The following is a 17,393-nucleotide window of genomic DNA, read 5'->3' on the forward strand; positions in this document are numbered from 1 at the left end:
ATTTTAAAATTCATAAGTGTTATTACCTAAATCATAAAATCTAATTTTTCTAAATATGGTTGATTTGATATGATGTTTTTAACTTAATTTTCAGTTACATCACGTAGTCATAAACTTACCTAAACTATGTAATATGCTGGTAAATAAAATATTTTCTTCCAAGCACAAAGTTACAAAAGTTATTACTTACATATATTTTTTATTTTATTTTTATTTTATTTTATTTGCGCAGCTTATAACAGTAAAATTTACAATATAAACAATAGTAAACATAATTCTAAAAGCCGATTACAAGCTTCCACATATAGAAAGAAATAAGCTTAGTCTAACTTATAATATATAATAATAGAATAAGTATAGATTTAGAATAGAAACACTTATGATTTTTTATTACCACTAAAAAGATCAAATCGGCTATCACAATTATACATATTGAACAGTTTGGTGACGCGTGGTATGTAACTGCTTATTCTATATTGAGAATGACTGGTAGTTACGTAAAGTAAATCATGCTTTCTTAATGTTCGATTTGGAGTTCGTAACAAATATGTAATATAGATATAAATATATAATAGTAAGAAACAATTTCACCATAATAAAGTGATAAGGTAGAGACAAAATGTTAAGTTTACGAACAAGTTCTGTTCGTATACTCGATAATCAGTATCGCCATTTATATATTACTTTTGATCGATTTGTGTTCGATTTTGGACAAATATTAAAACGTACCTATAGCTGGTTTTATCGCCAAACATTCATTTACTGAATGAAGTGTATCCAATAACTGGTTACTTTGTTAATTCGCCTTCATGTTTGGTTTACTTTACGTAGGGCCGTGTATCTCAATTATCTAGTATTAAATCTACAGATCGTCTTTTTTATATAAATAAGTATATTTTTTGCCTCTTTATGTCACATTTCTTTATTAGGTTTTACTAATATTTGAGTCATATATCTAAGAGCTTGATAGTCCTTTATTAATTGCCATAGTTACTTCACAATTTTTTTTACCAAAAATAATCGTGACCTTACGTTTTGTCTCCTGAAGTTCTTAATCGTTCATGCAGGATTCTGTTTAACTATTTTCCATCTGACCGATATAACAATTATCTTTCTAACCGATTCAAAAAAGAGGTTCTCAATTCGATTGGTATTTTTTATGTATTAGTGTATTAGTGGTTAGGCTTAGATTTATGAATCGATTTACGTGTTCTAGACGAAGCTATCCCGCTCAAAGTTACGCGTGGTGAGTGTAGGTATTGGTACCTCTATTACATTTCGCTTGGCATCGACTTAAAACCTATCAATACGTAGCAAATTGGTGGTTTGCATAAGAGGTGTATTAAATTAAATCTTTATTATGTTATTTTATACTTTTTAGTTTTTGAAGTCGGTTTCTTTAACGTAGTTTTTTTTAACTTATTGATTTGTTTTGCACCAAGCACACAGCTTTTTTCATAAGAAAAATTAACCGCTTACTATTGATAGTATTACTTATCACATTGCTGTCATTCATCATTCATTCATTTAAGTTCCTGCATCCCTTAGCTGGGGCAGAGGGCATCCACAGTGCATCTCCATCGCGAACGGTCTTGAGCATCTCTCTTAATTTCATTCCATTTCACTCTAAATTCCTAATAATTATCGAATCATGATCTTCATTGCAATTGCTTTCAAAGGTCTTGGACAGTACAGTTCTCTATTGTTCCATAAAATGTATTACCAGTAGGATGCCGGCTACATTATGGGTACCACAACGGCGCCTATTTCTGCCGAGAAGCAGTAAGCATTACTGTGTCTCGGTCTGAAGGGCGCCGTAGCTAGTGAAATTACTGGGCAAATGAGTTTTGGCATGTTATGTCTCAAGGTGACGAGCGCAGTTGTAGTGTCGCTTTGAATTCTTGGGTATTTCAAGAATCCTGAGCGGCACTGCATTGTAATGGGAAGGGCGTATCAATTACCATCAGCTGAACGTCCTGCTCGTCTCGTCCCTTATTTTCATAAAAAAAACGCTCTATAGATATCAGCCTTAGTATTGGTCTTTATAGCTAAATAATTTATTAACTATAAAGTACCAAAACTACAAAACAAACTTTTCATTTAATCTACTAACTAACTGTGATAATCACAGTTTGAAAAAACCTTATTCGACACTTACTTAGATTACTTCCAAACGCTATTCCGTTTCAGTCTATTTTGAAGGCTCTAAAGCAAATCTTTAAAATCGATTGCCCTTGTCGCGTCACTCTGAGATTAAGAACTTTTTAAAACAGGATTGAATATATAACTTTCGAAAAGCAATAAGTGTTCACTAATTAACGACCAATTAACATTTAAATGTACAATTGGTGACAAAACCATGATGGTTTTTATGCGGAGAAATTCAATAAGAAGATTTGCATTTAATAATAAAAAAGGTAATTTAAATCATAAAACAGGAAATGAAAGTATGTTTATAAAAAACGGGATCTTCTTAAGATCACTATATAAATACAACAAAAAAAAATTGCAAAAAAAATTGCTCCTTGAAACACGACTTGAATCGACTTTACCCGAAAGAGTGTGCACGAAATACCCACATAATTGTTTTTTGGGCATTGAAAGAGCCCTTACACGTCTTGGAGGCATATGAATGTAGTACTGGGCACGATTAAAATCATACCATTTAATACGACAAGTTTGCGTGTTTATCACAAAAAAAACTATTTGTCGTATCACCACTCTTTGACAACACTTCCCTTAAAGCCTCGCTTAGTATCGGAATACTGGGTCTCGAAATCTCGAGTGATAGCCAATGCCGCGGCCAACTGGAGGGTAAAGCGAAATTGGCTTAAAAAATAGCTGGGAGTCACACAGAGCACGGTAACACTTCAAGCCCGCTTTTCTAGCTCTCTATAAAGCGCACATCCGGCCACATTATGTAGTATTGCTGTCATCGCTGATCTGGCGCACCCCACCATCAGCTCGATCCATTTGACCGCGAGCAACGCAGAGCAGCTTGAATTATGCGCGACCTAGTGCTCTGTGAACAGCTGGATCACTCGGCGTATAGAGACGCTTCGCTTCATTGTGTGTCTTCTCCCGCATTTATCACGGGGAGTGTTCCGGAGAGCTGTTTAATCAGATTCCTGCCGCCGAATTCCACCTTCGCACGATACGCCACAATTAAGGATATCATCCTCACCACCTGGATGTGCGGCGGTCCTCCACAGTGCGGTTTACAAGGAACTTTCTTAGACTTACTACATGTGTTATTCTTCTGGTGTTGCAAGAGAATGTGGGCGGCGGTGATCACTTAAAACCAGGTTAGCCGTACCCTCGTTTGTCCCGTTTTGCATAAGAAAATATAACGAAAAAGCTCTGGAAGGGAGCTATTTTATATAATTATCAAGACACCGTAAATATCTCAGGTGATACCTGTATCGTATGATATTTGTGATCTCTGAGTATTTTGCCCATATTGACAGTATGAGTAATATGTAATGTCATAATCTGATCTATGTTCCCAGAGGTTTATTAAATGACAATTGAGTCTTCGGTAAGAGATAGCCAACGAAATTTTTATTGGGACAATTAATATTTTCGTCACCTTTTTTTGGCTTATCTTTCACATTTTTCTTTTTTTATATTATGTCTTGTTAATGCGGTGAAGTCGTAATAACCATGGATCGGACTTTCCTTGTTTAAAATATATCAGCTGGAACTATAAACGAGACCGAGGGGTTGCTAAACCTTGGAAATGCTTTTGTTTAGGCCGGGTAGGTTCCAAAGGTAGGGGAAAATCATCTACCGTAGATTCCTAGAACGACAGACCTAAATATCGTGTCGGGGCTGATATTATTCTAATTTTTGGGGACGATATTAAGAATATGTAAAATTTGTTGATATCATCTACTAAATCAGAACCACAACGCATAACTTAAAAAAAATCAATTGATTTAAATCTTAGTACCTAATAACAACAATCGAACATTTCATTACAATATGTTAAATATATCCACATTTTAAAGAGTATCCATAGTATCTGAATTAAAAAATCTCCACAGATTTTTCTATTTTTAAATATCTTAAGACAGGAGTTACGTGTCACCGCCAAACTTGCAATTGCTAACTGACTTAACAAACTCAAGATTTGATGAATTAAAACCACAGAATAGGTAAAAGACTGTGACTTCTGTGATCAAAGCTAGAGCACGTCATCTAGAAATAAAGATACCGACGGGGACGTTTGGCGACGGTACCCTGCAATAAATTCAAATTTAAAAATTTCTATTTCTAGTTACATTAATACAAAGTTTTGGTACTATGTGTGTAGGTGAATAATATGTGTCGCAATATTATGTGAGACAAACAAAAAAAAAGAAATTACTTTTACGAATAATATTTAAAATAAACTTCTAAACACTTAATATAAACATCCATGACGGAAAAAATCATATTCATCACGTACATGTTTGTCCCTTGACGGGATTTGAACCCGGGACCTCTAGCTCAGTTGGCTGGATTAACCATAATATAGAAACATGCACTGGATGCCGGCTAGATTATGGGTACCACAATGGCGCCTATTTGTGCCGTGAAGCAATAGTGTGTAAGCATTACTGTGTTTCGGTCTGAAGGGCGCCGTAGCTAGTCAATCACTGAAAAATATTACTACCACACCTATAACCCCTACAGCTCAATGGTAAGGAGGAAGTAGACTTAGTAGCTCCTCGGCCCTGGAACGTAAGTTGCCAGGGATGGTAGGCCACTAGTTTAAAAAAAAAACTAACCTCTCTTCCCCCTACCCTCTGAAGCGAGAACACGCAACCATAGTTGCTCCGCGTTTCTAAGTGTTTGAAATAAATTACTTAAAATCCAGCGTGGAAAAATTTTCGTGAACATAGACGTGTTATGTATGAAAAGACGCAGGAATGTGAGCTCTATTCGGTGTAAAGTTTTTGAAAATCGCTTATCATTTCGAAGTGAAAAACCGAAATTAAAAAAAAAAATCATCTTTAAAAAATAACGTTGCCGAAACAAGATCGGTGACATATACTTTTCTTGGTGTATTCGGAAGCGTTTCATCGATTTCTACATTCCTGACATCAGTTTGGATTTTTACCGCTAGAAATCGAGGAAATAATCAAAGAAAAATAACTTCCACGTGGCCACGAGGTCGGGGATCCACGTGTGCTAGACAGCTTCTGACGACACCAGACACGCGCCAAAGGAAGATAAGACGTCTGCAATTTAGAAAACTGAAAACAGATTGGTAGTTTTTAAGATATTGAAATTCAAAATTTTTGCAAATTTTCAACAATTCATAACTCTTAAAATGAATAGATAACACAACTTTTAAAAAATTGCCTTATAAAGATAATAGTAAGATTAACAATGACTTGACAACTTATGTCTCAAGGTGACGAGTGCAGTTCGCATTTTTGGATTTATCAATAACCCTGAGCGGCACTGCATTGTAATGGGTAGGGCGTATCAGCTACCATCAGCTGAACGTCCTGCTTGTCTCGAGCCTTATTTTCAAAATAAAATAAAAATAATAAACCTATTTTTTTAATATGGTTAAAAAAATTGAGTTAGATTACAGAAGCACTGTTCAACTAAATATTTTAAAGGTTACTGCTAAACATGGAAGGCTTTTCTTTATATTCGCTACAATTTGGGATATTATGAATAATTATTTAAATTGCCATTTTCCTTTTTAATAACAAAACTTCCAGAAGTCCTTTCTTAGCATACGTAAGTTTTCTTCAATCATTCATATTATTGCTGTGCGCTAAGATTCAGTCGAAACGAAATATTCAATATTTATCATTTTAAGTACTCCTACAAATCAATTTGCTTTTAACTAATTACGCAGTTCATTTGAAAACCAATCAGGCACTTTGAAGAGTAATTAGTAATTTAAATATAACCTAATTTTCTAAGCCCTCTATCAAGCGAGAATTAAGTTGATTAACATAGAAATCTGGAACTTTGTATCTCGTGGTAGACATTATTCGTATCCTTAAAGAAAGTCAAGTTTATTCTACATAGGTAGTTTCTAAAACAACATTTTGGACGGGAATGATTTTAATCCGTTGTATTTTATGTTTCTTACTAAATTTGACCAATTTGGAACACTATTGTTGAAGTGAAAACTTCTTTATCATCGTTGTGATTTGAAAGTCAGTGAAACGAAGAAGCGAGACAGTAAAGAGAGACAGGACACATAAATTCATTAAATTTAACGAAGGAGAAAATGAGATAGGAAGCATTATAGAGGGTTTTGGTACCAGGCGATTTTAGTAGAAGAAAAGAGTGTCTTATGTATGATGCGGGCATACCTTAAAATATACTGACTTCATGCGCACGACGCATTACTACATAGACACCAGGAGAACATAAGTATGGTAGCGGTGATAGTAATGTCTTTCATAGGTGTTGAAATCATGTGTCATCCGAGCAACATGTACCAGGACTTAAAATGCAGCTTAGAGATTTACCCCCTTATTTAAAATGGTCCGCTAACTTAAAACAGTCGCTAAGGAGTGTTTTTTCTCATTCTGACTTAGGTCAATAGAAGAAGACAGAGTGAGAATTAGCAATGCTTTAAGTTAGACTACAGACTATTATGAATAAGGGGGTTAAGGTAAATTTTGCATCAGATACAGCGATACCGTTGATTGTGTTTGTGTGGACGCCATTTTTTTTTAAATTTGCAGCAGTCGCATTGTATCAACAACAAGATCAAAAACAGTTATTGACGCAGTATTCCAAAGATATATTGAACATATTAAGACCAAAGTATTTACTTCATAGTTTAGTTACCATAAGTCTCTTGTATCATTTATCGAAAATGTAAGCTCTGAGTCACAATAAATGTATGTAATATATTTGAATAAAATTTAAAATAAAATAATTATCAAACTTTGTATCACTATGATCATTATTAAAACCAACAATTATCCTCTTACCGAAATTTTACTTTCGTCAATTTATCTTGAATCCAAAATTTTTGAAGGTTACACTTATACCATGTGCTAATCACACACATGATTTTTTATTCAGTAATTGTTTTTCCAGATTCATCTACTTATTATTTTTATTATTGCTACTTGTAATATTTTCCTTTCACATAGTCTCGACTTCTATCTGGAACATACTTGTATAACAGATTTTCATTGAATCGATTCTCATATTATTTCTAACTTTCTTGATACAGCATAAGTCTTGTTCGTCCTTCTTGAATGCGAAAATAGGCCTCATTAATATCAGTAATTAGTAATCTTTTAGGTAAAGAAGCTAAATTGTCACATTCCTGTTAATTGAAATTGATTATGTCGGGTGGCTAATTTGAGTTTAAGATGTTTATCATCAAGCTCCTAATTGCAGGCTGTTAAGTAAGTTTAGTAATTAGACGGGGCCAAACTGTTCTGCTGATAAGATAGTTAACGATATTGAAACTTTATGAGGCTGGTTTACTTGACTTGTATTGATTTTAATGATCAAATTAAGATTATCTCGAAAGCATTAAAGAAGATATTGTAAACGTAAAGCAAGACTTTACGGGTCATCAAATCATATTTTTCTAAATATTATTTGAGACGATAATTTGAGTCATGGCGCATTACAGACCACTTTGATGACATAGCTTTGCGCTCGTCACCCTGAGGGAAAACCTCAACATTATTATAATTCTGGTCGTGGTTAAATTTTATATCTTTGTTAGTGCTAATATTGTTAAAGATAATATTGTAAAAATATATTATTATTCGAGCCCAAATGATTGCAAAACTGAAGTGGCAGCGGACAAGGCACATAGTGCTATGGACATATGGTCGGTGAGGCAGAAAAGTCCTCAAGGCCTAGTACCGGAAAGCGCAGTGTTCGTAGCTCTTTACAAGAGGTACAGACGTTAAAGGAATAAAAATAAATTAGTTACAAGCAATCCCTTAATTATAATGTTATAATATTGAAAATCTCTATTAAGGTGAAATGATGCAGAAAGGTGACAATTTTTGTGAACGTACAGTAAAGTCCGTTTATAATGACATCGAAAGAAATTGACAAACAAGTCATAATAAGCGGACGTCATACAAAGCGTTTTGTGAAATGAAAAACCTTTTTTATGTAAATATGAATGTACTTAAGTAGTTTAATACATTAACATAGTAATTACATATGTATACATACATATTAAATCAAAATCAAAATTGCACGTAATCACAAAAGCACATTATAACACATACAAGTGTATTTTTATTGTAAGTAATCTGTAATTTTTGTCTGCTTTTGTTTTTTCATTTTATTGTATAAACAATCTCTAATGCTATTGTGTATAGAAGACATAGCTATGGCCAAATTATCATTTTCAATATTGCTGTGAACAAATCGTGATAATAATTCTGCAGCTTTTAATGCCTCTTCTGCGGTAGGTAATGGTTCTTCCTCGACTTCTTCTTCCCCATCACTTTCGAGTTGTTCCTTAGCACAAATGTTCTGTACGATATTTTCATCGGTGGGTTCTTCGGATGTGAGGAGAGCACTATCGATGTCAACATAATCTTCCCACATTTCCGGTGCTGCTAAAGAATCTGAATGTAGGTTTCGTGACCACAAAGATAAAGGAATGTCATCTCCTTCACCGAATTCATGGTCTGATATTTGAATAGGTAAACCGTCGTGGTTTTCAATGAATCCTGCATGTTTGAAACAGTTATGAATGGTACTTTGTGACATTTTATTCCAGGCATCAAGACAATTAATCATTTTGAGCACAAGGTTCTTCCTGAAATTCGTTTTGAGTGATCGTATTATTCCCTGATCCATTGGCTGTAGTACTGATGTTGTATTCGGCGGAAGGAAAGCAAGTGTTATAGACTAAAATCAGTAACATTTGGATGGGCCGGGCAATTATCAACCAGCAATAGAATCTTTTTCTTCTTCTTCACCAAATCACGATCCCAATCACGAAGCCACTTTTCAAAAAGTTCTGACGTCATCCAAGCTTTACGATTGTTAGCATAATCGACAGGTAATGATTTGACACTTTTAAAATATCTTGGTTTTTGTGACTTTCCAATAATGAGCAATTTCTTTTTCTCTGTGCTACTCATATTAGCTGCTACCATGACAGTTATTCTATCTTTCGACAACTTACGTCCACTACAATTTTCACTACAATTGTTTAAATTTTAAAGTTTTATCCGGCATTAATTTGTAAAAAAGTCCAGTTTCATCAGCATTAAATATCTCATCATCAGAAAATTGTCTTCGTAAATTTGGCCACACAGATATTAACCAGTTTTTTGTTGAATTTTGATCAACAGACGATGATTCACCGACAATTTTTCCTGCCACAATGTTATGTTGAACTTTAAAACGGCTGATCCAGCTTGCAGAAAAATTGGAGTCGAGATTACCAAAACGCGCGGCAAAACCATTTGCCTTTTCCTGTAGCACAGGGCCGCTGACAGGAATTCCTTTGTTTCTCATGTTTTTAAACCACTGAATTAATGCTTGATCAACATTTTCTTGTCGTGATTTTCGAAGTCTCTTCGGTTTCAAAACATTTGAATTGAACGACTGCTTAATGCGGTTCTTGTTTTTAAAAATCATTGAAATTGTCGAATGACCCACGCCAAATTCCTTTGCGAGACATGAGTTAGATTCTCCATTTTCTAATCTGCATATTATTGCACCTTTCTCCTCAATTGTAAATGCTTTCCGTCGTTGAGATGACATTTTTTTCACAGTAACAAACGAAAAACAACGTGTGACCTTCAAGCGTCAATTACCCACTGAGATTCAAAACAAAAACGAGCCACGTGCCGAACGTCGTCGGGAATCAACGAACATTACCGAAGGTGTACAGAATCATGTCGGTCATTATAACCGGACATAATTTATTAAAAATGGGTCATAATAAGCGACATGTCACTGTAAGGGAAGTCATTATATCCGACTATTTATAAAGAATTTCATATGAAAACCAAACTTCGTAGTATAGTTACGTCATAATAACCGGTTGGTCAATATAGGCGGAGTCATAATAAACGGATTCTACTGTATATTAAATTAACATAATTAATGTACTGACAATGAACAGTCATAATATTAATTTCTTGAGACAATTAATTAAGACAATTAATTTATTAAGTTTTTCATTGAGACACCAACCAAGCTGATATATAGGTCTGGTCTAGATCGCCGGAATACGTTGGATGAGGTCAGCGCAGGACCGATCGTCGTGGAGATCTTTGGGGGAAGCCATTGTCCAGCAGTGGACGTCTTTTATCTGATGATGATGATGAATATGAGAAAATACATACTAAACATACATATTTATTAGGTATAGATTTAATTTGATTTGTCCGTGCAATTAATTTCTTTTTGCCATCGATTCCAAATTCAATCACTTAGATTAAGAGATTGATCATATTGTAATCTGCAGAATAGACATATTTCTCCGTCAATTTATCACAGGTGTAGTTATAACCTCAATTCAATTCGCGTATTTATGAGACTTGACGGATTTTCGAGGTTATTGTTGTGTGGAACGAGATTTATCTGAAACTTTAATCCGAATTAGGTTTACTACACGAATATACTGTTATTTTATTATTTTTCTTAGTGTATCACTCTTATCGAATACTGGCCAGTATTTTGTTACAAGTCATTTAGTAATAATCAAATTTAACATTAAAACAGGCTTATTTTAACACAACCACAATTTGAGTTGTGCTTTATGAAACGAAATATTATATTTCTGTTTTTAATCACGGTGTCCAACCGTTAATATCGTGTTAATTAGTTTATTATATCTGTTTGTATTTGGGATGAGATATGGTTGATTCAGTGATATTAATTAGTACATTTATATTATTAATAAATTTCAATAATTACCACATATATCAATATCACTTTCTAATCATTCCCTCAAATTAAAAATGAAAAAATATCTATTATATGAATGTCAAAATCAGTATTCCAGCATTAGTTGTGTTCAAAGAGACTAGGAGGTTTTTGTTTTGTTTTATCTTATTATTTGTCATTATTAGGAATTTTAATTATACTTACTCTTTCTATGTTTGTTCATGTTTTTGAGTTTAGTTTAGTAGTTAATTGTTTTTAAGTTTACTTAAGTAGTTAATTGATGTAAGTTTAATTATTATAGTTATACTGTCATTCAGGCGTGGTGTTGTTACACATGCTGAGTTTAGACACCACACTTTTTTATATTTGTATATTTTTAAGTTACTTCTTTTTGTTATTTGTGTGTATTAAAATAAATGTTTTTTCTTTCTTTCTAATCAAATTCACTTTAATCATGTTTGTCGGATTATGAATGTCAGAAGTTTTCTCTTTTTTTACATTTACCGCAACTTCAGAAAATATGAAGAAGGGGTAAGAAACGAAGTTACTGATGTAACGACATGTCGGGTAAATGGTAAATGAAATAATAAGAAAAATGTGACTTTTCCGCAAAAACTTACTGTAATAATAAAGTTACAATTACATGCGCTTTAATCCTTTAATTTAAATGTTTAACACTCGCATTAATCAAAGAAGTAACAGTATTTACAGCTTCGTCATTTTATAAAGAATTTCAATTAAAAAATATGTAAAGTGATGCAACAAAAATACTCAAACGACAAATACTTAATGCCTTACATCAGTCAAGTTATAAAAAGTAAATGTAAATTAATTAGTTACAACACATTGTTATTGAGTACAGTAAATGTATCAATACACACATACCGTAAATTAAAGGTGTTATGCGAGAATTTTATTAGCAACTGGCTGACCCGACAGACATTGTTCTGTATATAATTAATAAAATAATGTTTTTATGAATTTGTCGTTGCTATAATGAAATTGTTTCAAATATTGGAAATAAAAATAATTGTTTGAACGAAATCTTGCCTTTTTTAATGGGTCGCGCCCAAATGAGTCTAGCCCAAATGTCAAATATTATGGTTGCGAAATTTAATTTGTGACAAAACTTAAGATTTATCAATTTATTTCAAATAATCTGATAGATAGTTAACAACTGCACTTAATCTAGCAACTATAGTATAAATTAAGTTTAAGTTTATTTTTATCTTCCTGAGAAAGTTAGAAAGAAATGTAAAAACTCCAATTAGTTACTCATTTGAAACTATTCTATCAATTTGATTTCTGAACGACATCAAAGTAAAAACAAAATTGTTGTTTTTAATTAATTCCGAGCATTTTCATATTTATTCATTCATTTCTGGACATCCACAAATAATTGAAAACCAAAATTAGCCAAATCGTTCCAGCCGTTCTCGAGTTTTAGCGAGTCTAACGAACAGCAAATCATTTTTATATATATATAGATTATAAAAAATATAATAACTTTAATAAACATGAAGCATAGTTTCTGGTAGTATGATCTTCCAGCCACCAAAAGTAGTATAGTAGTACAAGAATGTTCAATGTAAACTATTTTAGAACATTTTCCCTTTATAACTCCATCTTGTTGGTATCTCTTCTCTTCAATGTTTAATATTGAGGATGTCCTGACTAAGCTAGGTTTTTATTAAACAGAATCCCTAGGGATTAAAATGGATTTGAAATTGGAATGTCGAAATTGTTTGTTAGTTTCAGTCACCAAAAAGTTTAATCACGAAAATTTAATGAACAAGTAACAGGCTGAATGAATAGCAAACCGAGCGCGAGACAAATTAAAAAAAAGTTTGTCAATGGAGTTAAAAATGGCATGGATTCATGCTGGGTTCCGACTCCGTTCGCAATTGTTTTCTCAAATCCGGATTTTACGTGGCTTAACAAAAGTGAACATGCCTTCCAGCGGAGAACTTTGTATGGGACCTTTATATGTGATACAGAGTTAGTCTTTTACCTATATCCCTTGAATTTCATTCAATAGAAGTTGCAAATTAATATATTATTATCTATAAATAATTATTAAATCTACTTTTATTCAGTGTCGGCAGGCAGTAATAAAACTGTTACCTTGATATTCATAATAGTTCAAATAAAAACATTGCAAGCCTCTTCTATTTCTGTTTCTTATTGTACCTAAATGTATGTTAATAAATAAACGTCATTAATTGCACGTACTTAATTTTTCACAGAGTTGATAAAAAGTAGGTAACCTCCGGAGCTACACTACTTTTAAACTCAAGTGACGTATTTTGAATACCTCGCTCCACATTAGACACAAAAAAACACACAATACTACAGTAGAATTCATTTATAACGACTTCGCTTATAACAACTAATCGGTTTTAGCGACGATAATCTTTACTCAAGTTTGGTTTCGTAGATAGGTACTAAGAAAATATAACCGTTTAGTGCGACTCCGGTTTAAGCGACCAACTGCTTATTAAACAACCAATATTTATGATAATACGTCCGGTTAAAACGACACACGCGCAATGTTTTGTTTACCTACGCACTTCACTTCCTTATTGGCTCACAGTTCGTGTTTGTGACGTGTTATGACAAGTTCATAAAGCTCGACAAAATGAGTTTAGTGAAGCGAAAGTGTTTTACAATTGAAGAAAAAAGTGCAATATTACACCGATTGGAAGCCGGTGAATCAAAGGCAACCCTCGCAAAGGAGTTTGGCGTATCTCATTCTACAATATCCACAATAAAGATAAGATTGAGCCGCTATTTAATGCCAATGTTTTGAAATGCAAACGTGTAAGGACGTGTACTCATGATCAGGTGGATAAGGCATTGTTACAGTGGTTCAAACTTCAGCGCGACCGGGGAATACCTGTTAATGGGCCCTTGCTACAAGAGAAACTTTTTTGCTAGACAGTTAGACATGCAAAATTTCACATGTTCCATGAGTTGGATAAACCGTTTAAAGTAAGACACAACATTGTTAGTGGTAAGATTGCTGGCGAATCTTTGTTAGTTCAACAAAGCGATGTAACCGATTGGCTAGAAAAAGTTTGGCCTACTTTACGTGCACAATTTACAGATGATGAAATTTTTAATGCAGATGAGACCGGGCTGTTTTATAAATTAACCCCTTACAAAACGTTGAAATTTATAAATGAAAAATGTAAAGGAGGAAAATTATCAAAGGAGAGAATAACTGTGATGGTGGCAGCTAACATGAGTGGTACAGTTAAAAAAACTTCTCGTAATCGGAAAATCTCAACGCCCCAGATGTTTTAAAAATGTACGGCATTTGCCAGTGGATTATGAAAGCAATCTAAGAGCCTGGATGACTGCTGACATTTTTACTAAATGGGTTCGCGCTTGGGATCGTCAACTTGCAAAAAAGAACAAGAAAATCCTGCTGTTAGTTGACAACTGTCCTGCACATCGCCACATAGCAGACTTGAAAAGCATAACTCTGGTTTTTCTGCCTCCAAATACGACATCAGTGTTGCAACCCATGGATCAAGGGATTATTCGAGCTTTGAAAACACATTTTCGTAAAAACCTTGTCCTGAAAATAATCCAGCTTCTAGATGGCTGCCAAAGCACTAGTTTTGAGTACCCAAATATTACTGTTCTTGATGGTATTCTAATGATTCAAGATGCCTGGACCCATCTCAAGCAAGGCACGATTTTTAACTGTTACAAACACGCTGGTTTTGTCCGAAGCAACGTAGAATGTACCATATCTTCAAACGCAGATGATTTTAACGAAGAATGTACGATACCTTCAAACGCAGATGATTTTAACGAAGAAGACGACGTACCGCTGAGTGTTTGGGCAAGGGCTATTGGTAGGCATCACTTACCCATAACAAATGAGGACTTTGAACAATACGTGTTTGTCGATGATGCTGTCGCCACTTGTGATGAACCGTCTGATGAAAACATTGTGGAAAATATCATCGCCAACGACGCGAATAGCAAAGATAGCGACGATGATGATGGCGAACCAGAGGAGATTCATCCAACTTTGAGTGTGTCTGAGGCGTTGAAAGCTGCAGAAACACTCAGTGTATATGTTCAGACTAACTTTGATGATGATCTTATGAAAACAATGATGTCACAAATTCACAATGCCGTACGAAGTTCTTACTACCGAACAAAAGTTTGTCAAAAACAAACACAAATAACAGACTTTCTACGTTAGTAATACAGAGCTTTGCCTGTAGTGATTGTGGACATATGTATTTTATTTATTTGTATTACAGTACATTATGTACCTATGTTTGTAATCGGTAATGTTTAAGAACTATCAAAATAAAGCATTTGTGATTTCTATGAAATATTTTATTTAATTTCGCGTAATTAATACATATGTTTGTATTCGTAAGTTATATATGTATGTACATATGTACAAGTTAAGTTATGTATGTACTTATGAGATAATCCGTCCGTTTTGTGCGTCGTTCGGTTAGTACGACATAGTATCGCCGGTCCCTTGATGGTCGTTATATCCGGATTCAACTGTATATTGTAATTATTATAGCTTGTACTCACGATATACTACTTTTATTATATTTATTTATTAATTTGGTGCCGATATTTCGATCCAATTGCACGAATATTGGTCGCGGCGGAACTGGGGTGGTGTTAGCGAGAAACTCTTGACACATCGGCACTAAATTATTAAAATATAATATATCTTGTGTACCCGTCATAAAAATTTTAATGATAAAGTTCCGCGATGATAAAAGTTTAAAAACAGCGAAGATCATTTTTGTTGGATTCTCTTCCACGTTTACATTTAGCATACAAACGTGCAAATATAGAATTCGGTATAAATTCATAATTAAGTGTTTATTATTCATAAGTATCATAGTTCTTGATTAACTGTTTCCTTACGGGAATTTTTCGAGCACAGTTATTTAATGACCGCACGTAATGCAATATTTCCATTTTCGACAATTTGAATGAACAAACTAAAAAAACACTTCCATTTCTAACTAAAGGTTTTCTTACTATTTTTTTTTTTATTCTAATCAATATTCTAGCCTTGCATAAAGTGCTTTTGGTTCCCAACAGTTTGCACTTTATTCTCACAATTTATTGAAGGGCACTCGTATACTTATGTATAAATTATATTATTTGTGATATGATCATTAAGATTATTCAAACTTGTATATTATTTTACTGATGGATTCAATGAATTAAACAGCAAAAGAAGTATTTTCTCAAAAATGCATGGGTGTTTGAGCATTTTTTTTTCCAACCTTCTTCGAGATATATCGAATTTGCTGTACTGGCCAAATACATGGGAGCAGCGGCCGACAAAAATTGTATGAAAATCCATATCTGTCGTGTAATTTAAAAATGGAACGATCTTATACTTCAACCTCATTTAATCCAGATTTCAAAGTGGCCTACAAATAGAAAGCTGTTAAAAAAAATGAACATTTTAACGCAGGAAAAAATATTGTTGTTCGTCATTGATTTTTGAAAGTGTTTGAAATTTCAATTTCAAATTCAAGAGGCAGCAAAATTCGATAGCAAGAAGAAAAGTAGTGTACAAGCCTTGACCACGGCAAGGCATTGATGGACTTACGTATGTGTCGCGTGGCTTCGCCTCGGACCATATTTACACATCAGTCTATGAATGTTTCTTTTGCTGACCACTGCAATACTATTACTGTTATATGTTATGAATTTAATAATGAATGTCTGTGATACCAGAAGTACGAGGCATGTAACACAAGAACATCGAAATGTTTCATTAAGCTTCAGGTACTGCCTAGCCAAGTATATTTATTCAAAATCAAATTCAAATATTTTTATTCAAAATATGATTTAAAATCACTTATTGAACGTCAAAAAGTATCATCCATTTAAAATAGTGTGCTTCAGACCTGAGAAGAACGGGAATTTTGTATATTTTCTGGGATCATGTTGTAAAAATATATACATCGCCCAATAAAAGACTTAATAACTCGAGTTAACCGAGTAGTAGGCATAACAAATTTATGTTTGTTCACATTATGATTGTCGCAGCTTTTAGCACATTCCTTAATGTACTTTTGAACATATAGAATATTATCAAGAATATATATGGAGATGCAACAGTCTACATGATTATTTCATTAAGTTTTTCTCTTAATGATTCTTTAGGACCTAGGTTATAAATAGCGAAGCACAAAGATGGTATTATTAACGTAATACCAACATAAAAACTATATATAAAATCACTTATTGAAAGTCAAAAACTATACATTCCAAAAGGTATGCCTCCGACCCTAGAACCCTAGAAGAACGGGCGCAACAAACTCAGCGGGCTTTTTTTATATAAAAATATGGTTACAATGTAAAATCGTACACTAAAATTTACTATTTAATATTCTGTGGGCGGTCGCCTCAATTCCCAGTCAGTGGTAGTAGTATATATATATATATATATACATATATATATGTATATATATATGTGGTTACTATACATATATATATATATGTATAGTAACCATTACCACACA

General features: G+C 33.5%; 2 protein-coding genes across 2 annotated transcripts; one reads left to right on the top strand and one right to left on the bottom strand.

The window, feature by feature from the left end:
* Positions 1-8,241: 8,241 nt before the first annotated feature.
* LOC126977144 (tigger transposable element-derived protein 4-like) lies at positions 8,242-9,726 on the bottom strand. Its single transcript, XM_050825846.1, has 3 exons — positions 9,284-9,726; positions 8,904-9,147; positions 8,242-8,862 (listed from the first exon to the last, which is right to left on the bottom strand). The coding sequence occupies exons 1-3, from the start codon at positions 9,724-9,726 to the stop codon at positions 8,242-8,244; spliced, it is 1,308 nt and encodes a 435-aa protein (XP_050681803.1).
* Positions 9,727-14,212: 4,486 nt separating this feature from the next.
* LOC126977145 (tigger transposable element-derived protein 4-like) lies at positions 14,213-15,079 on the top strand. Its single transcript, XM_050825847.1, has one exon. The coding sequence runs from the start codon at positions 14,213-14,215 to the stop codon at positions 15,077-15,079; it is 867 nt and encodes a 288-aa protein (XP_050681804.1).
* The last annotated feature ends 2,314 nt before the right edge of the window (positions 15,080-17,393 follow it).

Source organism: Leptidea sinapis, chromosome 43, assembly GCF_905404315.1.
Source record: "Leptidea sinapis chromosome 43, ilLepSina1.1, whole genome shotgun sequence".
Classification (NCBI taxonomy): domain Eukaryota; kingdom Metazoa; phylum Arthropoda; class Insecta; order Lepidoptera; family Pieridae; genus Leptidea; species Leptidea sinapis.